This window comes from Mytilus trossulus, chromosome 7, assembly GCF_036588685.1.
Source record: "Mytilus trossulus isolate FHL-02 chromosome 7, PNRI_Mtr1.1.1.hap1, whole genome shotgun sequence".
Classification (NCBI taxonomy): Eukaryota; Metazoa; Mollusca; class Bivalvia; order Mytilida; family Mytilidae; genus Mytilus; species Mytilus trossulus.
Window position 1 is genome coordinate 74,307,778 of NC_086379.1, and position 20,328 is coordinate 74,328,105.

Here is a 20,328-nt window from a genome sequence, read left to right on the forward strand (position 1 = left end):
ACGCAGCTAGATTAAAACTGATGAGGAAAGGTAACACATGGCCATCGAAAGCTTTATTATTGTGAAGCCCAGGTGGTTGTGTGGTCTAGCAGGACGGCTGCAATTCAGGCGTTGTGGTGTCATGGTATCTCAGTAGCATGGGTTCGAATCCCGGCGAGGGAAGAACAAAAAAATTTGCGAAAGCAAACTCACAGATCTAACATTGTTGGGTTGATGTTTAGACGAGTTGTATACACATATATATATATACAACTCGTCTAAACATCAACCTAACAATGTTAGATCTGTTAATTTGCTTTTGCAAATTTTTGGTTCTTCCCTCGCCGGGATTCGAACCCATGCTACTGTGATATCGTGACACCAAATCGCCTGCACTGCAGCCGTCATGCTAGACCATATATATAAATCTCACTAACAAACTTGCCTCTCTGAAAATCCATGATGGCAGGCAACTGCATGGACAGCACATCTCTCCTGTAGAGGCCTCGGAGCCAGCATTTTCTGTCAGCCTCACACAGGGCTGAGGAAGGCTTCGAACAACCAATTGAAAGCCTATCCACAATGTCATCTATCTCATCTAATTTGCAATTCAGAACCTGTAAAAAGACCATGGTAACATTAGAATGTAAATACTAATACCTCCAATTATAAATTAACAGCCTTCCAAGAATGGTTGTAGCCAGTTGGTGTAAAGAATGACACTTTCCAAAAAAAAAAGTATTTTATATGAAAATTTGGAAAGAATGTGGATATTTATATCAGAGCTGTTCAAAATCTACCAGAATGTGGGAACCAAAGAGATATTACTTTGTGACCTCTGAAAAAACTTTTTCTCTCACAAGAACAAGTAACCACTGTGAAACATTTTAAAGAAGAAATATTTACCCTTATAATTACCACGTCAGAACTTCTTACCTATACAGAAAGTAATTACAATAGAATCTAAAAAAATTCTTTATATACCCCTCTTTACCTTTTCTGCTAACTGTTGCTGCTCCTTTGTTTCAAAGTGTTGCTTTGTCACTTCTCCTAGACTGCCTTTAATAATAAACTTAGCTAAAGGCTCTGTAAATACAGGCAAGCCAACTGTGCCCTAAAATTAGTAGTATAGAATGTTAGCCTTGTAGTGCAGTGCTAAACACATGAAGTACAAACATGTACTAACCCCTAGGATAGTGTTATAATTGGTTTCTGACTATCCTGCCCAAATTCTTATTCTATACAATAATTTTTGTATACCTCCTACAAGTTCCTAGTATTATTGTTCAAAATGATGAAATACAAAACTCTGCAGATTATTAATAAATCTCTTACCAGTTTCCTCAAAATTCTGTTCTCTGAGTGCCACATTTATTTAGTCATGATGTCTCTGAATTTCTTATTAACTGATATTAATGAAATTGTCAAGTATGATAACAGCACATTACTGTTAAAAAAATAATTCATCTTCATACTGCTTGTAAAATGAATGCATGACCCTGAGTATGATGCTGCTCGACTTTCAGCATCAGGGTTATCTAAGTCACATATCAGAGGCATTGACAGTCAGAAGTTAGGTTGCTGAATGACAACAAAGTTACATCAATTCTAAAGCTTGCTGAAATGATAATTGGAAAAATGTTTACTGTGGAATCTTTATTGTTCGTTGGATACCAATTTTCGTGGGTTTCGTGAACCTCAAATTCGAAATTCAAATGTCCAGTGACTATCATATTTTCAATAGGCTTTGTAAACAGAGATTGGCAAAACCATGAAATCTAAGATCCACGAATATGCATATTTTCAGCGATCCACAAAAATTAATACACACAAAAATAAATGAATCCACAGTATTACCCAAAACTAAGACATGTTGGAGAGCCAAGTTGAATTTTTTATTCATGTTTATTTATAGCAATTCAAAGGACTATCCAATTCTTCTTACAAAGAACTATACTTCATTGGGCATAAATAATGAAATGTTATTCAACTCATGTCCTATAAATCAAGAAGTACCAACATATCAAAGTCGTATTGAAAAGAACTATACCTGGGCAACTGTACTACCAACATAGCGTCCAAGGGTCTGAAAGTCCTGGTTGTCTAAGGCAGAAGCATTTATGGAGAAACCACTACCAGAAGCTAATGTCCAAAAAAAAATCATGGCATCATTTATATGCTTTAAGGACAAATTATTGAAGCTACTTGCTTAACTCTATAAATAAGCAGACTCTTTGCTTAATTTCAGAAAGAATATTAGATGTTTTTCTGAGTAAGCAGGTACTGATTTTATAGGTTCATGTAGTCATCTATGCTTAAACAAGACCAATCGATTTCTGCACCTGCGTTGCATTGCAGCTGTGATTTACAGATGCTGAGGAAAATGGGAGGAAACATTATGGAGTATATGTCTATTTGACTTGGTTAACTCTACTAAAAACCATAATTTTGATGAAAAATGTCGGGTTGTTGTCTCTTTGATACATTCCCCATTTCCATTCTCAATTTTATAATGCAGTTAAAAAGGTCTATATAATATGCTACAATGCAGTTAAAAAGGTCTATATAATATGCTATAATGCAGTTAAAAAGGTCTATATAATATGCTATAATGCAGTTAAAAAGGTCTATATAATATGCTATAATGCAGTTAAAAAGGTCTATATAATATGCTGTAATGCAGTTAAAAAGGCCTATATAATATGCTATAATGCAGTTAAAAAGGTCTATATAATATGCTATAATGCAGTTAAAAAGGTCTATTAATATGCTATAATGCAGTTAAAAAGGCCTATATAATATGCTATGATGCAGTTAAAAAGGTCTATATAATATGCTATAATGCAGTTAAAAAGGTCTATTAATATGCTATAATGCAGTTAAAAAGGCCTATATAATATGCTATGATGCAGTTAAAAAGGTCTATATAATATGCTATAATGCAGTTAAAAAGGTCTATTAATATGCTATAATACAGTTAAAAAGGTCTATTAATATGCTATAATACAGTTAAAAAGGTCTATTAATATGCTATAATACAGTTAAAAAGGTCTATTAATATGCTATAATACAGTTAAAAAGGCCTATATAATATGATATAATGCAGTTAAAAAGGTCTATTCATATGCTATAATGCAGTTAAAAAGGTCTATTAATATGCTATAATGCAGTTAAAAAGGTCTATTAATATGCTATAATACAGTTAAAAAGGTCAAAAGAAGAATATCAACCTGAAGTTGAGGATTTTGGAACCAGTTCTGCTCTTACCATTGCTGAGAGAAGATTTCTCCCACTGTTTCAAGACAAGGCTGTTAAGCTCTCTCAATAACCCTCCACCATCACAGCCATCCTCCGCCTCAAACTCAATATGTAACCTTGATCCAGGCTTAAAACGGGCAACTTCCACAAGAAGGGTGTCAATAGCATCTTCACGCAGGATTGAGATAATTGATATGTTCGGATCAAGCTTCAAACTGCATGCTTCAATGAGATCATCTATTTTTCTAGGCTCCTGAAAAGTAGTTGCTTATGTGCTATGTTCTAAATATTATGTGAGAAAATTAAATGATATGGAGTAAATAAGTGAATACAGAATCAATCACAAAAAAAAAAAAAACACTTTCATCCAGGGGTCACCCCATGGTCTTCAATCCACACCATGTACCAAGCCCTAAAGTGCCCCAACAAAAGTAAATTAATAAATTTTTATTACATTTATCTGTCATAATGACTTAATATATGACTTAATATTATATTTGAATTTGCAACAATGTCAAACATAACTAGAATTGCAAGCTATAGTTGATGTTGCCACTGGTCATTTTTGATGGCTGCATGTTGTTCACAATCATAAAATTAGCCAAAACATCAATTTTTGTTGAAAAAAGACAATGTTGAGTTTGTAGCCATCTGTAGCCCATCTTTCGAAATGGTTGCCAAAATATCAACAATTCTTACTACAGTCGACTCTCGTTATGTCGAAGTCAGCCGGACCAGAGAAATATTTCGAGATACACGTAGTTCGACTCAAACGAACACCGGAAGTTCGACAATCTAAGGGACACAACTCTTGCTTAGCTTGGTAAAGCTAAAATAAATCCGGGTGAATATGGCAAGGGGATCGATATTCTAGTATCAGATCGATGTATTTGTATGTCACAGTCTTTTATTATTATAATGACATTATTTTTACTTATTCAATTGTTTCAATTAAAAAAAAATCCTATGGCTTTTCCACATGTTCCAAGAGAGTAATTTCCAATCGATAGTTTCGTTATTCAGGTCGGTTATAGCTGACAAAATTGTTTATTCTCGGATACAAGAGATTTAAGAAAATTTTGATTTCTATTCATTTTGTTTTATCTCACTCTTTCTTTTCAAAAGAAAATATAACAAGATTAAAGACGCCGTTTGAGTAGTTTTTAGGTGATCATCAACGGAAGCCATAATCCTCACTTTATACACACCCAAGCTCATTAGTGTAAATCACATATATAGTGTATTAAGTGTTTTGTAAACATTTTAAATATTTTTTCATGAACATTAACAAGGTATCACTAATTATTTATAAAAAAATTATAAAAGATAATCTTAGGTAAACACTCATGGAAATAGCATGTCATAAATCAATACAGTGGTCAGTGACCGGAAATTTAATTACACGTGTATTGTCAGATTAACTCTTCAATCCATTTAAATCCCGGAGGTCATGTTTTGACATATGTGTATTAGTTCGAGATAAAAAATGAATTTTGAATGCTTTTGTTAACCTTGGTACTGTAAATTTAGTTCGACTCAACCGAAATTTCGACTCATCCAATTTCGACTCATCAGGAGTCGAATTACATACTTTTGTATGGAATAAAGTTCGGGACCACGTGAAAACTTCGACTCATCCGAAATTTCGAGTCAACCGAGTTCGAGACAACGAGAGTTAACTGTATTTTTTCCCATCAATTCCACCTTCATAGCCTATTGAACAATTATACATAGTTTCATCATATTCTGCTTAACAGTTTTGGAGATAAATGACCATTTTTTAAAAAACATTTTAACGCGTTTTGACAGCTTTCACGACAATGACAGCTTTTTTGACCAAAATCAGTTTCAATCTTAACTGTTCAGGCAGAACTCTGCCTGTGAGAAAAAATTGTGGCCTGAAAAGAAGAATAACAATATTTATCGCAATTTTGTGGATTCTTCCTTTGATCTTTTTTTGTGATAACATACCTGCCAACTTTTGAAAATGCCCATGGGGGTTTTAGCGCGCGACAACAATTTCAAAGGTTGCAATTCTTTGCGATGACTATTTTGCACGTGCTGTTTTGTGGTCTATCAGGTTGGGAACAACACCTAGGGATACCCCCTCAATGTTAGGGTATTAAAAACCACTTTTTAAGTACAAATGAGCACACATTCATATTACTTGAAGACACTTTTCCCAAAGAACTATACATCTTATGATCTACATGTACTCATTTGTACTGAAAAAAAAGTGGTTTTTAATGTCCTAACATTGAGGGGGTATCCCTAGGTGTTGTTCCCAACCTGATAAAGCTGGTCCGTCTTTGTGTATAATTTTAAATTGGAAAAGTCAACAACTATTTAGTATTCTTACACATGAAAATAATTCCTGGTCTTACAGCTACATGTTCATATTTTCTACTGATATAATAACTAGAATCATGCAAATAAACTTAAGAAAAAGGCATGTATGCTCATCTTACAAATATGACACTTTTTCTAGACCACAAAACAGCACGCGCAAAATAGTCATCGCAAAGAATTGCAACCTTTGAAATTGTTGTCGCGCACTAAAACCCCCATGGGCATTTTCAAAAGTTGGCAGGTATGTGAAGTCTAGAAAGAAGCCCATTTCACTGAACCAGTTTACATAAAGGTTTCAGGGCCGGCTACGTCCTACCTCTTGGTGTGATGGTTTCTCACTATTCATTGAAGACCGATGTGTCTTCCTGTGATTTATTCTTACTCGCTGGATGGGTTGTTGTCCCTTTGAGTTTGACAAATTCCCATTTCGATTAATTTTTCTATTATTTAAGTTATCAAATCTTGAATTGTGAAGAAATAAGAATTTATTCAGATTGCTGCAATCTATTGTAAATATCTCGACATCTACTAGGTTTAAGTACCTTCATAGTCTCAATAGTAGAAGCACTACCAATAGTTGGAGTATCAGCAAATGTCTGCTCACCATTATCAGCTGTCTAAAAAAAAAATAGTGCAACAATATAAAATAAAGGGCTGCGCTTTAGCTCATGATACGCCCGTAGCTCTTTTAACTTGTCTTTTATGCTTTAAATGAATTTATATGATCAACTAGAAATAGTGTGAGCCCTGTCAAATACCCCCCCCCAAAAAAAAAAATAATAAATAAAAATGCACAAAAAATTTGGCACTATTAAGGTGGTACCTAACACTACAGGGAGATAACTCAGCAGAACGTTTAAATGACGTTGTGTTCTTAAGGGAATATTAAGCTTCTCAATGATCAAAATGAGTATTTGTCAAACTGCTATATAATCTGTAATCAGTGTAATTTTTCTGATTAAACGGTTGGTTCAATTTTTTTGATTTTTTTATATTTTTGTCAAAGGGTCAAAGTAAATACTTTGTCAAAATTTTAAGAAAATTAAACGAGCCAAATTAATTTTAGTTCAGGTGTTAGGTACCACCTTAAGGCTATTCACCAAAGTTGCATAAAATACCCTTTTTATAAGTATAAAAATTCATTTCTTAAGAAAACGTAAAATCTAAAATTTATAAAAATGGAAAGGGAGCTTATGTCAATAGATATAAACAATTTAACAAAGTTGCATAAAATTTTGTGAAAGTGTTAGTTATTGTCCAAAATTGGAAAATCCCCCCCTTTTTAAGCATAAAAATTCATAACACGGAAATGTAAAATCTGAAATTTATAAAAATTGAAAGGGAGCTTAAATCAACAGATATAAACAACTCATCAAAGTTTCATGGACATTGGTGAAAGCCTTTTTGAGTTATTGTTCAAAGTGTTAAAAATCCCCCTTTTTTTATGAATAAAGCCCCATTAATCCAAAACTAAAAGTCATAAGAAACCTCAAATAAAAAAATAATAATGCATATGTTTTTTATAACTCAATGGATAGTTCTCATTATAAAACTTATGTACATATACTTTTTTCTGAAGAAAATTCTTTAATTTATTCATATTTAGAAAAAGTTTACTTATTGGAATTGCTTCCTTCCAGCAAGCAATTCACCCGACATATTATCCGTATGCAAGGTGACCTCAGTGTGACCCATCTCGTAAAAATCCGGTGACCACAATACGCATGGATGTCCTTAAAATAAACTATTATCTGAATATACATGTTAAACACGTGCTCAATTTCCATGCTTTTTTGTTTATTTTTCGTCAATTGTTGACAAACATGTGACAATCGTTAAACTTCGGCTTCAAAACACGAACTTTAATTACCTGCCATATTTTCACAACAACACTGACCGATTGAAAAAAAAATTGACGATTATACGAAATTTACACGAAAAAAGTGATAAATTCGAGCACAGAAGACTAAGTTTATGATGTTTGTATGCATTGGTTCAAGAATTGGAAGAACATTATTTTTCATCGGTCACTCGTTTCTTATGACTTTAAAATCTGAAATAAAAAAAAAACGAAAGGGAGCTGACGTCAACAGAAATAAATAATTCACTTAAGTTTCATGGAAATTGGTGAAAGTGTTTTTCAGTTATTGTCCGAAGTGCGGACGACGGATGACGGACAATGGTATACCATAATACGTCCCTTCTAAAAGACGAGCGTATACACACACTGTTAAATATACTTTCATTTAAAAGCTACTAATATCATCAGTAAACTGAAGAAATGATTAAAACTTGCTTTGTGGAAAGCGACTAGAAAAACTTTTATAGTTGTAGTGAGGCAGTGATAAAGCATTGCCAACTAGAAAATGTGTGTGTAAAACCAGATGTTTTGGGGTGCCGAAAAGGACTCTTGTGGTTTTGTACTCAAAATTCAAATTTTTATGGACAAAAGTGAGTTTTGTTCAACAAAAATGAGTTCTGTTTAATAAAAATTGTAGTATACTACAAATTTAAATTTTGACATACAAAATTATCTTTCAGTGGACAAAAGTTTCTTTTGTCATGAAAAAAATCAATTTTGTATCACAGACTTGACTATTGTTAGGCAGACAAAAAAATCTAAGTTTCCAGTAACCCAACTGACCCTGTTTTTAAGCCCTGACCCTAATTATTTTATTAGATTAATCAAAACAAAAAAGGTATCAACCGACCCTGTTTTTGACACAGGCTTCTGTTAATCAACATAATAATTTATTTACCTTGCCTCTATTGTCACAGAAAGCCAGTAAACCATTTTATTAATGTTAAAAAGGTATTCCAAATAGGTTAAATCCAAGAAATTTGCACACCAGGTGCTTCAAAAACATTGCAAATGGCTGCACTTTGGGTATTTGAAACTAATTACAGACCCATCCTTGGAGAAAAACCATGATAATTTTCCAGATTTCATTAACAATGTAAAAAAAAAAATATCAGAAATAAAAATTTAGAGACCTACTGACCTATTTTTCAAGATGATGTTACCGGTAACACAGGTCTTTTTTTTTTTAGGCCTTACCGTATTTGATAAATGGGCTACAAAAGTCATTTTTGAACGAAAATTAGTTAAGTTTGGATTCTGTGAACTAATTTGCATACAAAATCAACTTTTGTGAGACAAAATTGAAACAAAAATGAATTTTGTCTCAACAAAAATGAATTTTGTCTCACAAAAGTCAATTTTGTTGAGACAAAAGTCAATTTTGTTAATTTTGTTGAGACAAAAGTCAATTTTGTCTCACAAAAGTCAATTTTGTCTCACAAAAATCAATTTTGTCTCACAAAAATCAATTTTGTCTCAACAAAAGTCAATTTTGTCTCACAAAAATGAATTTTGTCTCACAAAAGTCAATTTTGTCTCAACAAAAATGAATTTTGTCTCACAAAAATGAATTTTGTTTCACAAAACTCAATTTTGTTGAGACAAAAGTCACTTTTGTCACTTTTGTTTCACAAAAATGAATTTTGTCTTACAAAAATCAATTTTGTCTCAACAAAAGTCAATTTTGTCTCAACAAAACTGAATTTTGTCTCACAAAAATCAATTTTGTCTCAACAAAAGTCAATTTTGTCTCACAAAAATGAATTTTGTCTCACAAAAGTCAATTTTGTCTCACAAAAATCAATTTTGTCTCAACAAAAATGAATTTTGTCTCACAAAAATCAATTTTGTCTCACAAAAATGAATTTTGTTTCAAAAAACTCAATTTTGTTGAGACAAAAGTCACTTTTGTTTCACAAAAATGAATTTTGTCTTACAAAAATCAATTTTGTCTCACAAAAATCAATTTTGTCTCAACAAAAGTTAATTTTGTCTCACAAAAGTCAATTTTGTCTCACAAAAGTCAATTTTGTCAACAAAAATGAATTTTGTCAACAAAAATGAATTTTGTCTCACAAAAATCAATTTTGTCTCACAAAAATCAATTTTGTCTCAACAAAAGTCAATTTTGTCTCACAAAAATGAATTTTGTCTCACAAAAGTCAATTTTGTCTCACAAAAGTCAATTTTGTCTCACAAAAGTCAATTTTGTCTCAACAAAAATGAATTTTGTCTCACAAAAATCAATTTTGTCTCAACAAAAGTCAATTTTGTCTCACAAAAATGAATTTTGTCTCACAAAAGTCAATTTTGTCTCAACAAAAATTAATTTTGTCTCACAAAAATGAATTTTGTTTCACAAAACTCAATTTTGTTGAGACAAAAGTCACTTTTGTTTCACAAAAATGAATTTTGTCTCACTAAAGTCAATTTTGTCTCACAAAAATCAATTTTGTCTCACAAAAGTCAATTTTGTCTCACAAAAGTCAATTTTGTCTCACAAAAGTCAATTTTGTCTCACAAAAGTCAATTTTGTCTCACAAAAATCAATTTTGTCTCAACAAAAGTCAATTTTGTCTCAACAAAAGTCAATTTTGTCTCACAAAAATGAGTTTTGTGAAACAAAATTCATTTTTGTGAGACAAAATTCATTTTTGTTGAGACAAAATTGACTTTTGTGAGACAAAATTCATTTTTGTGAATTTTGTTTCACAAAAATCAATTTTGTCTCAACAAAAATTAATTTTGACTCTCAAAAATCTATTTTGTTGAGACAAAATTTGTCTCAAAAAAAGTATATCTTTGTCTCACAAAAGTCGATTTTGTTTCTCAAACAATGAATTTTATCTACAAAAGAGAATTTTGTCTACAAAAAGAATTTTTATCATTACAAAATTGAAGTTCTCATAAAACAAGTCTAAATCACATAGTTTTGCAAGACGAAAATGGTTTTGTAATGACAGATTTGAATTTTGTAAACACAAAATTGATTTTGATTACAAAAAGTGCAAGTCCCATTCAGCACCCTGTAGATGTCCCTCCCATAGATTGTACTTTCCCAGATATAAACTCAACTCAAAAGAACTGAACCAGAGTCAATGAAGCATAAAATGTAGGTCAAAGTGACCTGAGAGTTTCTGAACCGTGGCACACTACCCATGACACTTCCACAGGTGAAGTACCATAACTATACCATGTCTACTTTCTGAGATATGGACCTTAACCAAAGTGTTATGTACGGACTGACTTATGGACAAGGGTAACACTATATGTCACATCCTGTACATGGTTGGGACATAATAAAGCAGTACACTAAAATGAAAAGGGTACAAATATATAACTTCAGTTTTCTTACCTCGCTTTCTGTCATCCAGACAGAATTTAGCACCGTTGGGCCAGTTATCCCAAAGTGTGACAATGGCTTGCCTGACAAAGACGACTCTAGTGCCATCTCCATTGTTGCACCCCTAACAGTAAAAAACTCAGTTGCACTTGACTGTGAGCCAATGAAGTCCATCAGCACCTAACGAAGAAAATAAAATATCATGAACTTCTATTCAAAAAATCTTTTGATAGTCACTGCAATATATTTGGTGATTTAATTCCTAGAGCTCATGATTCTTGTTGAAACAATGAAATATACTAACCAACAAAAGAAACGCCCCACTTATATTAATTTCGTTGGAATTTAAATTCAGATGCCAATATCTTTAAAGTTAATTATAGAAATGAACTGATATTTTGACAGAATGCTTCTGGAATCCGTTATGTATCAAATTCTGTGAAAATGAAGATTTTCCTAATTTTCATTTTTGATTTCTCCAAAAATGAAAAGTGACGTCATTTTGTGACATTATTGAATGTTTTATTCAAGCTCAAAATTGCCAGAATTGACAATATGGTCACATTTTTAACCATTTATAATATTCATCATGTTCATTGTAATGACAACTTGGAAGGGAGGACTCTAAAAATAAATGTTGATTCACACAATAAATTGTCTGTGGAATTTGTAAGAAATTGCCTAACACGCATGGAGCAGCTCCTGCATGATTTGTATAAAATATGTAGAGAATACAACAGAAAATCTACAGACCCTGCACAACCAACTTTGTTCAAAAGGGGTTCAAGTTGCATTGTTTCTGTTCATATTTTACTGAAATTTACCTGAATGTCCTGACATTCCAAGAATTTTCTGGACAGGACTCCCTCTTGCGTTCGTATCTTTATTTCAAATCCATGATCTGAATCTGTTTGCTCAGCGAGCAATCTTGTTTGCCTCCTCAATCTTATCTGTTATAGGAAGCAAGTAAAGTTAAAATTTGAGAATGAGAATATCAACACTTGTGTGAACATGATTAGATACTACTGTTCAAATGAAACATCAAATTCTAGAACACTAACAAGAAAAATTTTGCAATTTTCAATCACGTAAAAGGCATTTACCAAATATAAAAAATGGATGAAAATGATGAAATTAAGACTGTTCAAGCTATAATGCATACAGCTTTTAAAAGTGTGTCAAAATTTTAACTTAATCTGTTGTGAAATAAAAATTCTTTTTTTTCACGGCAGTGGATAATAAAAGGCTGCACTTTAGCGCATGATACGCCTGTTGCTCTTTTAACTTGTCTTTTAATGAATTTATATGATCAACTAGAAATAGTGTGAGCCCTGTCAAATAATAAATAAAAATGAACAAAAAAATTGGCACTATTAAGGCTACCTCAAATTTAACTGAGTTTGTTGTCTTAATTTTTCATCCATACATTCTATCTTGTTCACAACACACTTTCTGAGTACCAAGTACCTTTTATATTTATATTAAAGAACCTTAGTGTCAGAGCACGCTCACATACCCCACGTCCCCAAATTGTCATTGGAGAAATTAAATAAGCTTAAGAAAAAAAAATTGTATAAGAAAAATTAATTTCCTGCCAATATGCACATCTAAATAGTATGTCTTTATTATCTACAAAATTTCATGAAATTCTGTTATGTGGTTTCAGAGGAGTTGCGATGACAAACTGTTGCAGTAGTACATTAAAGTAAATAAGTTCAAAGGGGCGTAACTCCTAGAAAAAAATTGAATTGCAATTTCCCGTCGATATGCACAACTACATAGTATGTCCTTATTATCTGAAAAGGTTTCATGAAATTCTGTTGTGTGGTTTGAGAGGAGTTGCGATGACAAACTGTTGCAGTAGTACATTAAAGTAAATAAGTTCAAAGGGGCGTAACTCCTAGAAAAAAAATTGAATCGCAAATTTCTGTCAATATGCACAACTACATAGTATGTCCTTATTATCTGAAAAAGGTTTCGTGGAATTCTGTTATGTGGTTTGAGAGGAGTTGCGATGACAAGAAACAGGACTGACGGACGGACTGACGGATCAAAAACATTATACCCTCCGCAACTCGTTGCGTGGGGTATAAAAATGGAAAGGGAGCTTATATGAGTTATTGTCTGAAGTGTGGACAACGGACGGACAACGGTATACCATAATACGTCCCGTCTGAAAGAGGACGGGCATAGAAAAATGACAAAAAAGACTACAATGACAACGAGGAGCAGCAAGAAGAAACAGTGAAAGTGAAGATGGTGAAAGTGACTCTACTGAAAGTTATGATCTAAATGAGGAAATAGGTGATGAAAGTATGTTATCATAAAATGATATATGCCTCAGGGAACAGTTAGAATCTCAGGGACTGCTAATGTGCTTTCATCCTTGCAACTACTCAATAATAAGTACTAACGTATGACATTCATGGAACCTATTTTTTACAAGAAATTTAATGTTTTAAATTCAACTAAAGATTTTACAAATTTTATGTTTTCATCAGATTTTATTAAGTGCTACTTGTTACATCAATAGATATAAACAATTCACCAAAGTTTCATGGACATTGGTGAAAGCCTTTTTGAGTTGTTGTCCAAAGTGTTGAAAATCCCCCCTTTTTTTATGAATAAAGCCCCATAAATCCAAAACTAAAAATCTGAAATTAAAAAAAGACAAAAAGGAGCTTACCTCAGTAGATATAACAATTCACTGAAGTTTCAGGGAAATTGGTGAAAGTGTTTTTGAGTTATTGCCCGGGCGTATAAAAATGTAAGTATAAAGTTGTGGGAATAATTCTTTCTCACACACATCACTGCATATACATTACTTACTAATTCAACTGCCTCAGCAGCTTCAGTAGCTTGCCTCCTTTCTGCTTCCTCTCTTCTTCTTATTTCACGGTCAATAGCCAAAACCTGTGCATACTCTCTGTCTTGCTCACAGCAAAGACAGTTACTACCAAGACCTTCCAGAGTGTGACCAGCTGGGCATGTCTGAAAATAAAACAAACACTTGTCTGTATATTGGAAAACAAATAACTATACAACAAACTTAATTATCTAGAGCAACTGGAAATTGATCAGCTCCATATAACAAGACCGCCAAGGGTACTCCAATAGTCAACCTAAACTTTGTTAACGTGAACTATAAAATCCTAATATACATATCTTCAACACATGAACAAACATAAGACAAATCAAAATCTTTCTTGCATTAAACTGTTGTTTTTTTTCTAAATCCATAGGCTGTAATTTTGCCAAATACCAGCTGACCCAAACAAACAGCAAACTTGATCTGTAACTCATCATAGTAGACTCATATTTCAAATTTCAGCTCAATATCTCAAGCTTTGTAGAAAAAAAACCACCCGTTAAGTTAAAACCTGACAGACAGAGGGACTGACCGACGGAGTGAGTACTAGACCTGCTTTCACCACAGGTGATGCAGGTAAAAACATTCTAGCATAAAACTGCGGGAATAGTTATCCCCTAAATAGGACAGACTGACAGATAAGGGTTAAAAAATATGCAACTAAACTTCAAGTTGTGGGGCACAAATAGATTAAAATAAGCCATAAAACCTACTCTATGGACACTAGTGCTTCTGTCAGCTTCATGACACTCCATTTCACCTGCTTTGTGGTTCTCAATGCCATCCAAGTTGTTTTCCTTGTCATCCTCATCGCTCTCCTTTAAATTCAAATGAAATAGAAATTTCATTAATCTTTTAAAGAGAAACTAGTGAATATGCACAATTATAGGCTTAACATCCACCACTGATTTTAGGCAGTGCAGTACACCAAAAACTTTTAACTAATAGTACGAAAACAGTAGGTTCTTCACTGGACCAAAGACCTTTTTAACGGACATAATTTGATATTTTTTTAGATAAACTTACTGGACATCTAGTCAAGTTCATCAACAACTTTTACTGGACCAAACTTAATTTTACTGGACTTTTGCCAATTTCAATAGATCTTCAGGATGACTGCAAAAAACAGTTTTAAAGCTTTTGTCTATTTGTTTATATGAAGTGTTGGCTAATTTTTACTGGTCAAAATCAATTTTTGTAAGGAGGGGTCGCATAGCATGGCGTAGCCACCTCTTCCATTAGCACACATCCAGAAAATGAACATCATTATGAAATTATTTAGGCAGTACATTTGCAGTGCTGTGCTCAGTGAAAAGTCCCAATATTCAAAACTGCCAAAGTTTGAATTAATGTTTTTCCAAAATATAATACTGATTCAAATAGAAAGAACTGAATGTTTTACTGAGAACAAACAAAATATTGGACATTTAGTACCCGGTCAACACTGTTGTATACAGTATTTATCTCCAGTTTTATGATTATCTGATGATGCATTTATATGTGGTTTTATAGCTATTTTGCTTAACTTTCCTTTAAATTGTGAGTGATAATATGTCTAGTATCATAGATGCCAACCCTGTTTTAACACAATCAGTAACAAATTATCAAATTTTACGTATTTTTGAAAAGCTTTCAGTTATCATTCATAAACTTACATTTACCAATAAAAATTACTGACAAGTGGTTGTTAAGTGATGTGCACTAAAATTTGTCATTTAACATGTTGTCTGTAGCATTAAATAATTGTTCAGATGTTCTCGACTGGTACATTTTCGTTTTGTCAAGGAGAAGTAGAGAAAGGGGGAAGGCTACTTCATAAAATGCAAGTTTGCCTCTTCGGAAGTCAGTTAGTTACTCAACAATTGGTTGATAACTCTCGAGAATTCGAAAGCATTACATTGGCATTTTCTAAATACCAGACCAGGACGGAAAAGTAATGATAAAAATCCGTGTATTACAAATTTAAAATTGAACGACGATGATTGGTAATCTGTAACTATTCCACTTTGAATGTAATAGCGTAGTTTTTATCGCAAAATCGGAAAACTACGCCAAAATCATAATGGTTGGCATCTATGCAGTATCACTGTACAGAGCTCATACGAACATATAATCTCTAAGGCTGTCTTCAAGGGACGAGTGCAATGATAACCCATATATATTGGAAACGCTGGCAGAGATCAAAATAAGCTGTGAACTTTCATGATTTACCAAATGCAATTTTGAGTAAAACTCTGGTGCTGTCAAATTTCAGGTCTGTATTTCGTAAGGATTTCAAAGCTTTTGTGTTAACAACAAATTGTTAACAGGTGACAGAAGGATAAAGTGAAAACTATAGGGTGCCTGCAATGCAGGATGTATTATAAGCATTCTTATCAGAACTTACTATACTTGATGCACTGGGGACAGGTTCTAGTGCCAAAATGTACATTCGTCCCTGTGGGCTCATGGTTATCAAGGTAGTTGCATCAAACCTGACACTCTTGGAAACAAATGGTTTCTTGAGACTTTTATTTCCTGGCATAACCTAGATGAATAATATGGTTGATTTAAAAACTTAAGAATTAATTAAACATCACATATTCTTCTTATAGTGATTCTGGCTTCTGTCTTAAATTTGTATTACCAGTTATCTTATCTGGACCTTTGAGTCAATTATTAGTCCATGTGGACTAGTGCAAGCGAAATGCATACGTGTATTGAGTTTCATCATGATGGCATACTTCCTTCTTGAAAATTCAACTTCAACCTGTAGGTTTACCTGGTATATTAGCCCCCTTTTTATAAGTTCATTACACTGTGTTTAAAAGGCTATTATTTTTTATAAATTTAATCAATTAAATTAATTAAGTATTTCATCGTTACAAAAGTAATCAGAAGTCATACTTCATTTAAAAGTGAGCTAATGCATTTCCCTTTATCATACATAGTTGTTCACACCTGGAACGGTGAACCGTGATGGCTAGAATTCACTGATTGAAGATTAAAAGATCAGAATGGAATATATGCTCATCTTTTACTGTCATTATCCCATCACCTTTGAGGTATTTAAATACCTATTGCCTGACCAGAATAAATTTAAATTGTACAATAGGTATTGTGAGAGCTCATCAACAGGTGGTCATTTAACTACCCAGTAAAAAAATCTTCACTATTCCTAAAAGGTAAAATTTAAATGACTGATAGCTAGCTTGCTTTCCTCATGCATCATGACCAATGTCCAGAATAGACTATTCTATTTAGAGATGGGACATTTTAAGCCATTTCTTTTTGTGTCTCAAAATAGTCAAGATGGAAATTTCAATCAGTGAATTTAGTTTATAAAAAAGGCGATATATGTTTGCTTCATGGTGTTTTTAATGTGGGATGTATTTTAAGTTTTTGATCCTAAATGGAATTAAAGTGTTTGTGAAATGGATTTTTTTGGATAGCCCAATTATTTGTGAATAATTCTACAAGATGAATTATGTGTGGCGTAGTGTTTTCTAATGGGATATATTTTCATGTTATATTAAGATTCCTGAAATGGAATAGTAGTGATGCTAAGTTTCATTTGATATTAAGGATCTACTTCAATTGGAATTACTGTTTAAAAATTTATTTTCAATATATATCAAAAAAAAGTACAAATGGCTTAGTGAATAGAAATTTCAATGCTTTATTCTTCATTATGAAAGTGGGATTTACCAGCAATGATTTATTTGTGATTGTAAGCAAAATGAATAAATATACAATACATATCTTTATTAGAAAGAACAAATAGTGTATTTAATGTAAAATATCCCATACCTAAATAGAATAGTTCATTCAGGACATTAAACATGAGGAAAGCAAGCTAGCTACATGTATCATTCATTTAAATTCATTTAAATTAGCTCTGTCAAAAACAAACCAGGTAAATCTACAGGTAGTTAAATGACCACCTGTTGATAATAGCTCTCACAATACCTGTTGTACAATTTAAATGGACAAATTGTATTGACAATTTTTAAACTGGTCAGGCAATAGGTAGTTTACTACCACAAAGCTTATTGGATAGGCACAGTAATTATCTCGAGTTTAACCACGCATTCAACATTCACAAAGTGTCACATAATAAGGGCTATTCCATTTAAACATAGATCAACCCCAAGGAAGGCATTTTGTGGTGGGTGCCCTTTTCAAAGTTTTGATGAGGACAATCCTTCAAAATTTGTAAAAATGCTTCTCTGGGTGGCTGCCCTATTGTCATAGTGCCTTCCTGGGGGTTGATGTATGTTTAAATGGAATAGCCCTAATACCCATTGTCAGAATCAAGCATGTATTTTTAATACACTATTGATCATGTCAGTTTCATTTGTTTGTTTAAAATATTTGTAGTAAAAACATCATAAAAATGTTCTATTGTATGATTAACTTTTATTACTAAATTTCATATAAAAAATCCGCATATAAATCCTACAATCTCATTTTAAAAGTTGTATGGCTATCACTTGTTTTTAGTTGGTTGATAGCTACACTAAAAGTCGTTGATGCACTTTAAATGCCCTTATCATATATATGGCTAACGAACAAGACTCAAATGAGATTTATTTCACTCCCAGCATGCAAAAAGACTTCAGCTACGTCAAATTAGTCAGGAAGTTTGAAGGAATAAAATTAATAATTCCCCATTTTCTTCTTTATTAGTTTTAATTCAAAATAAAACTTGGTGAATATGTTTTTTTTTATGGAATTATGAACATAAGATGATAAGTGAAAAAACGTGAAGTTTCCCTTTAATGCCACCCAACTGAAGTCAATTTTATCAGCCAAAACAACATAAAATGTTTGTTTTCTTTTTTTTGTGTCTTACAATGCCTGGTCTAACTAATTAACAATCAAACCAAGCAGCACCTAAGATCAATCAATACCTGCAGATATGCGAAACTGAAATCCCCAAAAAGTGAATTTATTTCACTCCTTACAGCATCTTCTTTGTCAACAGAAGAAAATGTAATTTTTCCCACCATGTTCCTCTTTGCCAACTCTGTTATCATGTTTGATGTAGGCATAGTGTAGGTGTCAAGATGTGATGATGTTGTGTGAGGCAGTATTACAACGTCTTTTGTGATAACTCGTCCCCTCCTCTTTCCCTTGACTTCAACCGCCACTGCCCTTGTCCGCTTGGGACGTCTAAGAACAGGCTGTTTAAAAATATTTTAAATGAAAATTTGTATTATCATGCCAACTTATTTATGACATCAATAAAAATGTATACAAATTTACAGTATAGCTGTCCTCTTTTGCAAAACACTGCCTGCCATGAGATTTTTTTTTATAGTATATATGGTAATAACTAGATCATGTAAAGGCCAGGTGAACAGAGACTGTAACCATTATTAATACTTAAGACATGTCTCCTGCCACAATTTTGTTGTTTTTTTACACATGATTTCCCTTGAAATAATATAATAATTAATGTAACTTACCAATAAATACTCAACTTACCATTACCATACTCACCATACTTGATTGCTGCACAAAGTCATCTTCAGAATTGCCTTGATCAGCAGACTCTGCCCTCAAAAGGGACAATGTAGCACTAGAATTCTGAAAACAAACATTCATCAAGCATTCTTAATATATTGCAAACAATACATGGAACCCTACTGGCTTCAATGGGTGCAGCTTGTTGATAAGACCACACAGGTTGAACCCTGAACAGTAAAGACAAGTATGGACTCGGACTAACACATGACTCGTCAAAAATCTGTATATCAAATCAATATTTTTAAGCTACATGAAAAAGAAGTTCTGAAAACAGATAGTTTGGGCTTTTTTCTAAGTCCAAGGACCTACAAATCATAAGACTAGAACCCAATTGAAACATTATCTGTAATTATTCATAAAAAGACAAAGTGAAATTACAGACTGTTTATCATTTGTAAGTTTGTTAAAATATTAAAACATCAATTGACATGACTAATTGGCTCAATAAACACTAAAACAGTAAATGTTATGTAATCATGACACACCCCAATCCGTTAATCTGCAGTGGTTTCTTGTCACGTATCAAATAGTCTACTGATTGAGGTGGCACCCAACACTTTCACTACAATAAATTTGGCTCATTTAATTTTCATAAAATTTTGTCAAAGTATTTTCTGTGACACTTTAACTAAAATATGAAAATATAAAAAAATTGAACCAACCGTTTTGTCAGAAAAATTACACTGGTTATATAGCAATTTGACAAACACCAATTTTGATCAATCGGAAAAGCTTAATATTCCTTTTACAACACAACATAATTAAAATGTTTAGCCGATTTTACAGAGTTATCTCCCTGTAGTGTTAGGTACCACCTTAACAACAAAACACAACACCTACAGCATTAGATGCTCTTTTGATCAAGTCATTTCTTTCATATAATTGTGTAACTGTTTTAACAAGCCTGCACGTGAATTGGCTCAATGACACTAATTGCATATCTAAAAACTATACTCATAAAGTTAACATGCTAACATTCCTAAGGTTCATGTATAATGAAAGCCGTAAAAGGGGACGGGCGTCAATTATAGAACTAGCATATGCAAATATTATAAATCATTGATGTAATAGAACTTAAAATGTACTAAGAAAGTTCAAGGTAGATATTAATTGTCAGGAAAATATGACACAACATGCTTTTGTATTTAACTTTTTTCA

At 32.7% G+C, this 20,328-nt stretch overlaps 2 protein-coding genes across 7 annotated transcripts in view; one reads left to right on the top strand and one right to left on the bottom strand.

Annotated features, from left to right (window-relative positions):
* LOC134725797 (uncharacterized) overlaps positions 1–20,328 on the top strand; it is a 67,986-nt gene that overhangs the window by 21,532 nt on the left and 26,126 nt on the right. The gene's annotated exons all lie outside the window — the stretch shown is intronic.
* The window catches only part of LOC134725796 (uncharacterized), a 35,076-nt gene that overhangs the window by 6,494 nt on the left and 8,254 nt on the right, over positions 1–20,328 (bottom strand). For 2 of the 3 annotated variants that reach the window (XM_063589953.1, XM_063589954.1), the window contains exons 4-15: positions 19,129–19,230; positions 18,552–18,824; positions 16,046–16,186; positions 14,373–14,477; positions 13,620–13,781; positions 11,615–11,740; positions 10,803–10,970; positions 6,129–6,203; positions 3,247–3,490; positions 2,030–2,121; positions 974–1,093; positions 425–596 (exon numbers count right to left, since the gene is read on the bottom strand). In XM_063589953.1, the coding sequence (XP_063446023.1) occupies positions 425–596; positions 974–1,093; positions 2,030–2,121; positions 3,247–3,490; positions 6,129–6,203; positions 10,803–10,970; positions 11,615–11,740; positions 13,620–13,781; positions 14,373–14,477; positions 16,046–16,186; positions 18,552–18,824; positions 19,129–19,230 (1,780 nt within the window). The remainder of the gene's footprint in view (positions 1–424; positions 597–973; positions 1,094–2,029; positions 2,122–3,246; positions 3,491–6,128; positions 6,204–10,802; positions 10,971–11,614; positions 11,741–13,619; positions 13,782–14,372; positions 14,478–16,045; positions 16,187–18,551; positions 18,825–19,128; positions 19,231–20,328) is intronic. The other variant, XM_063589955.1, reaches the window with a different exon arrangement.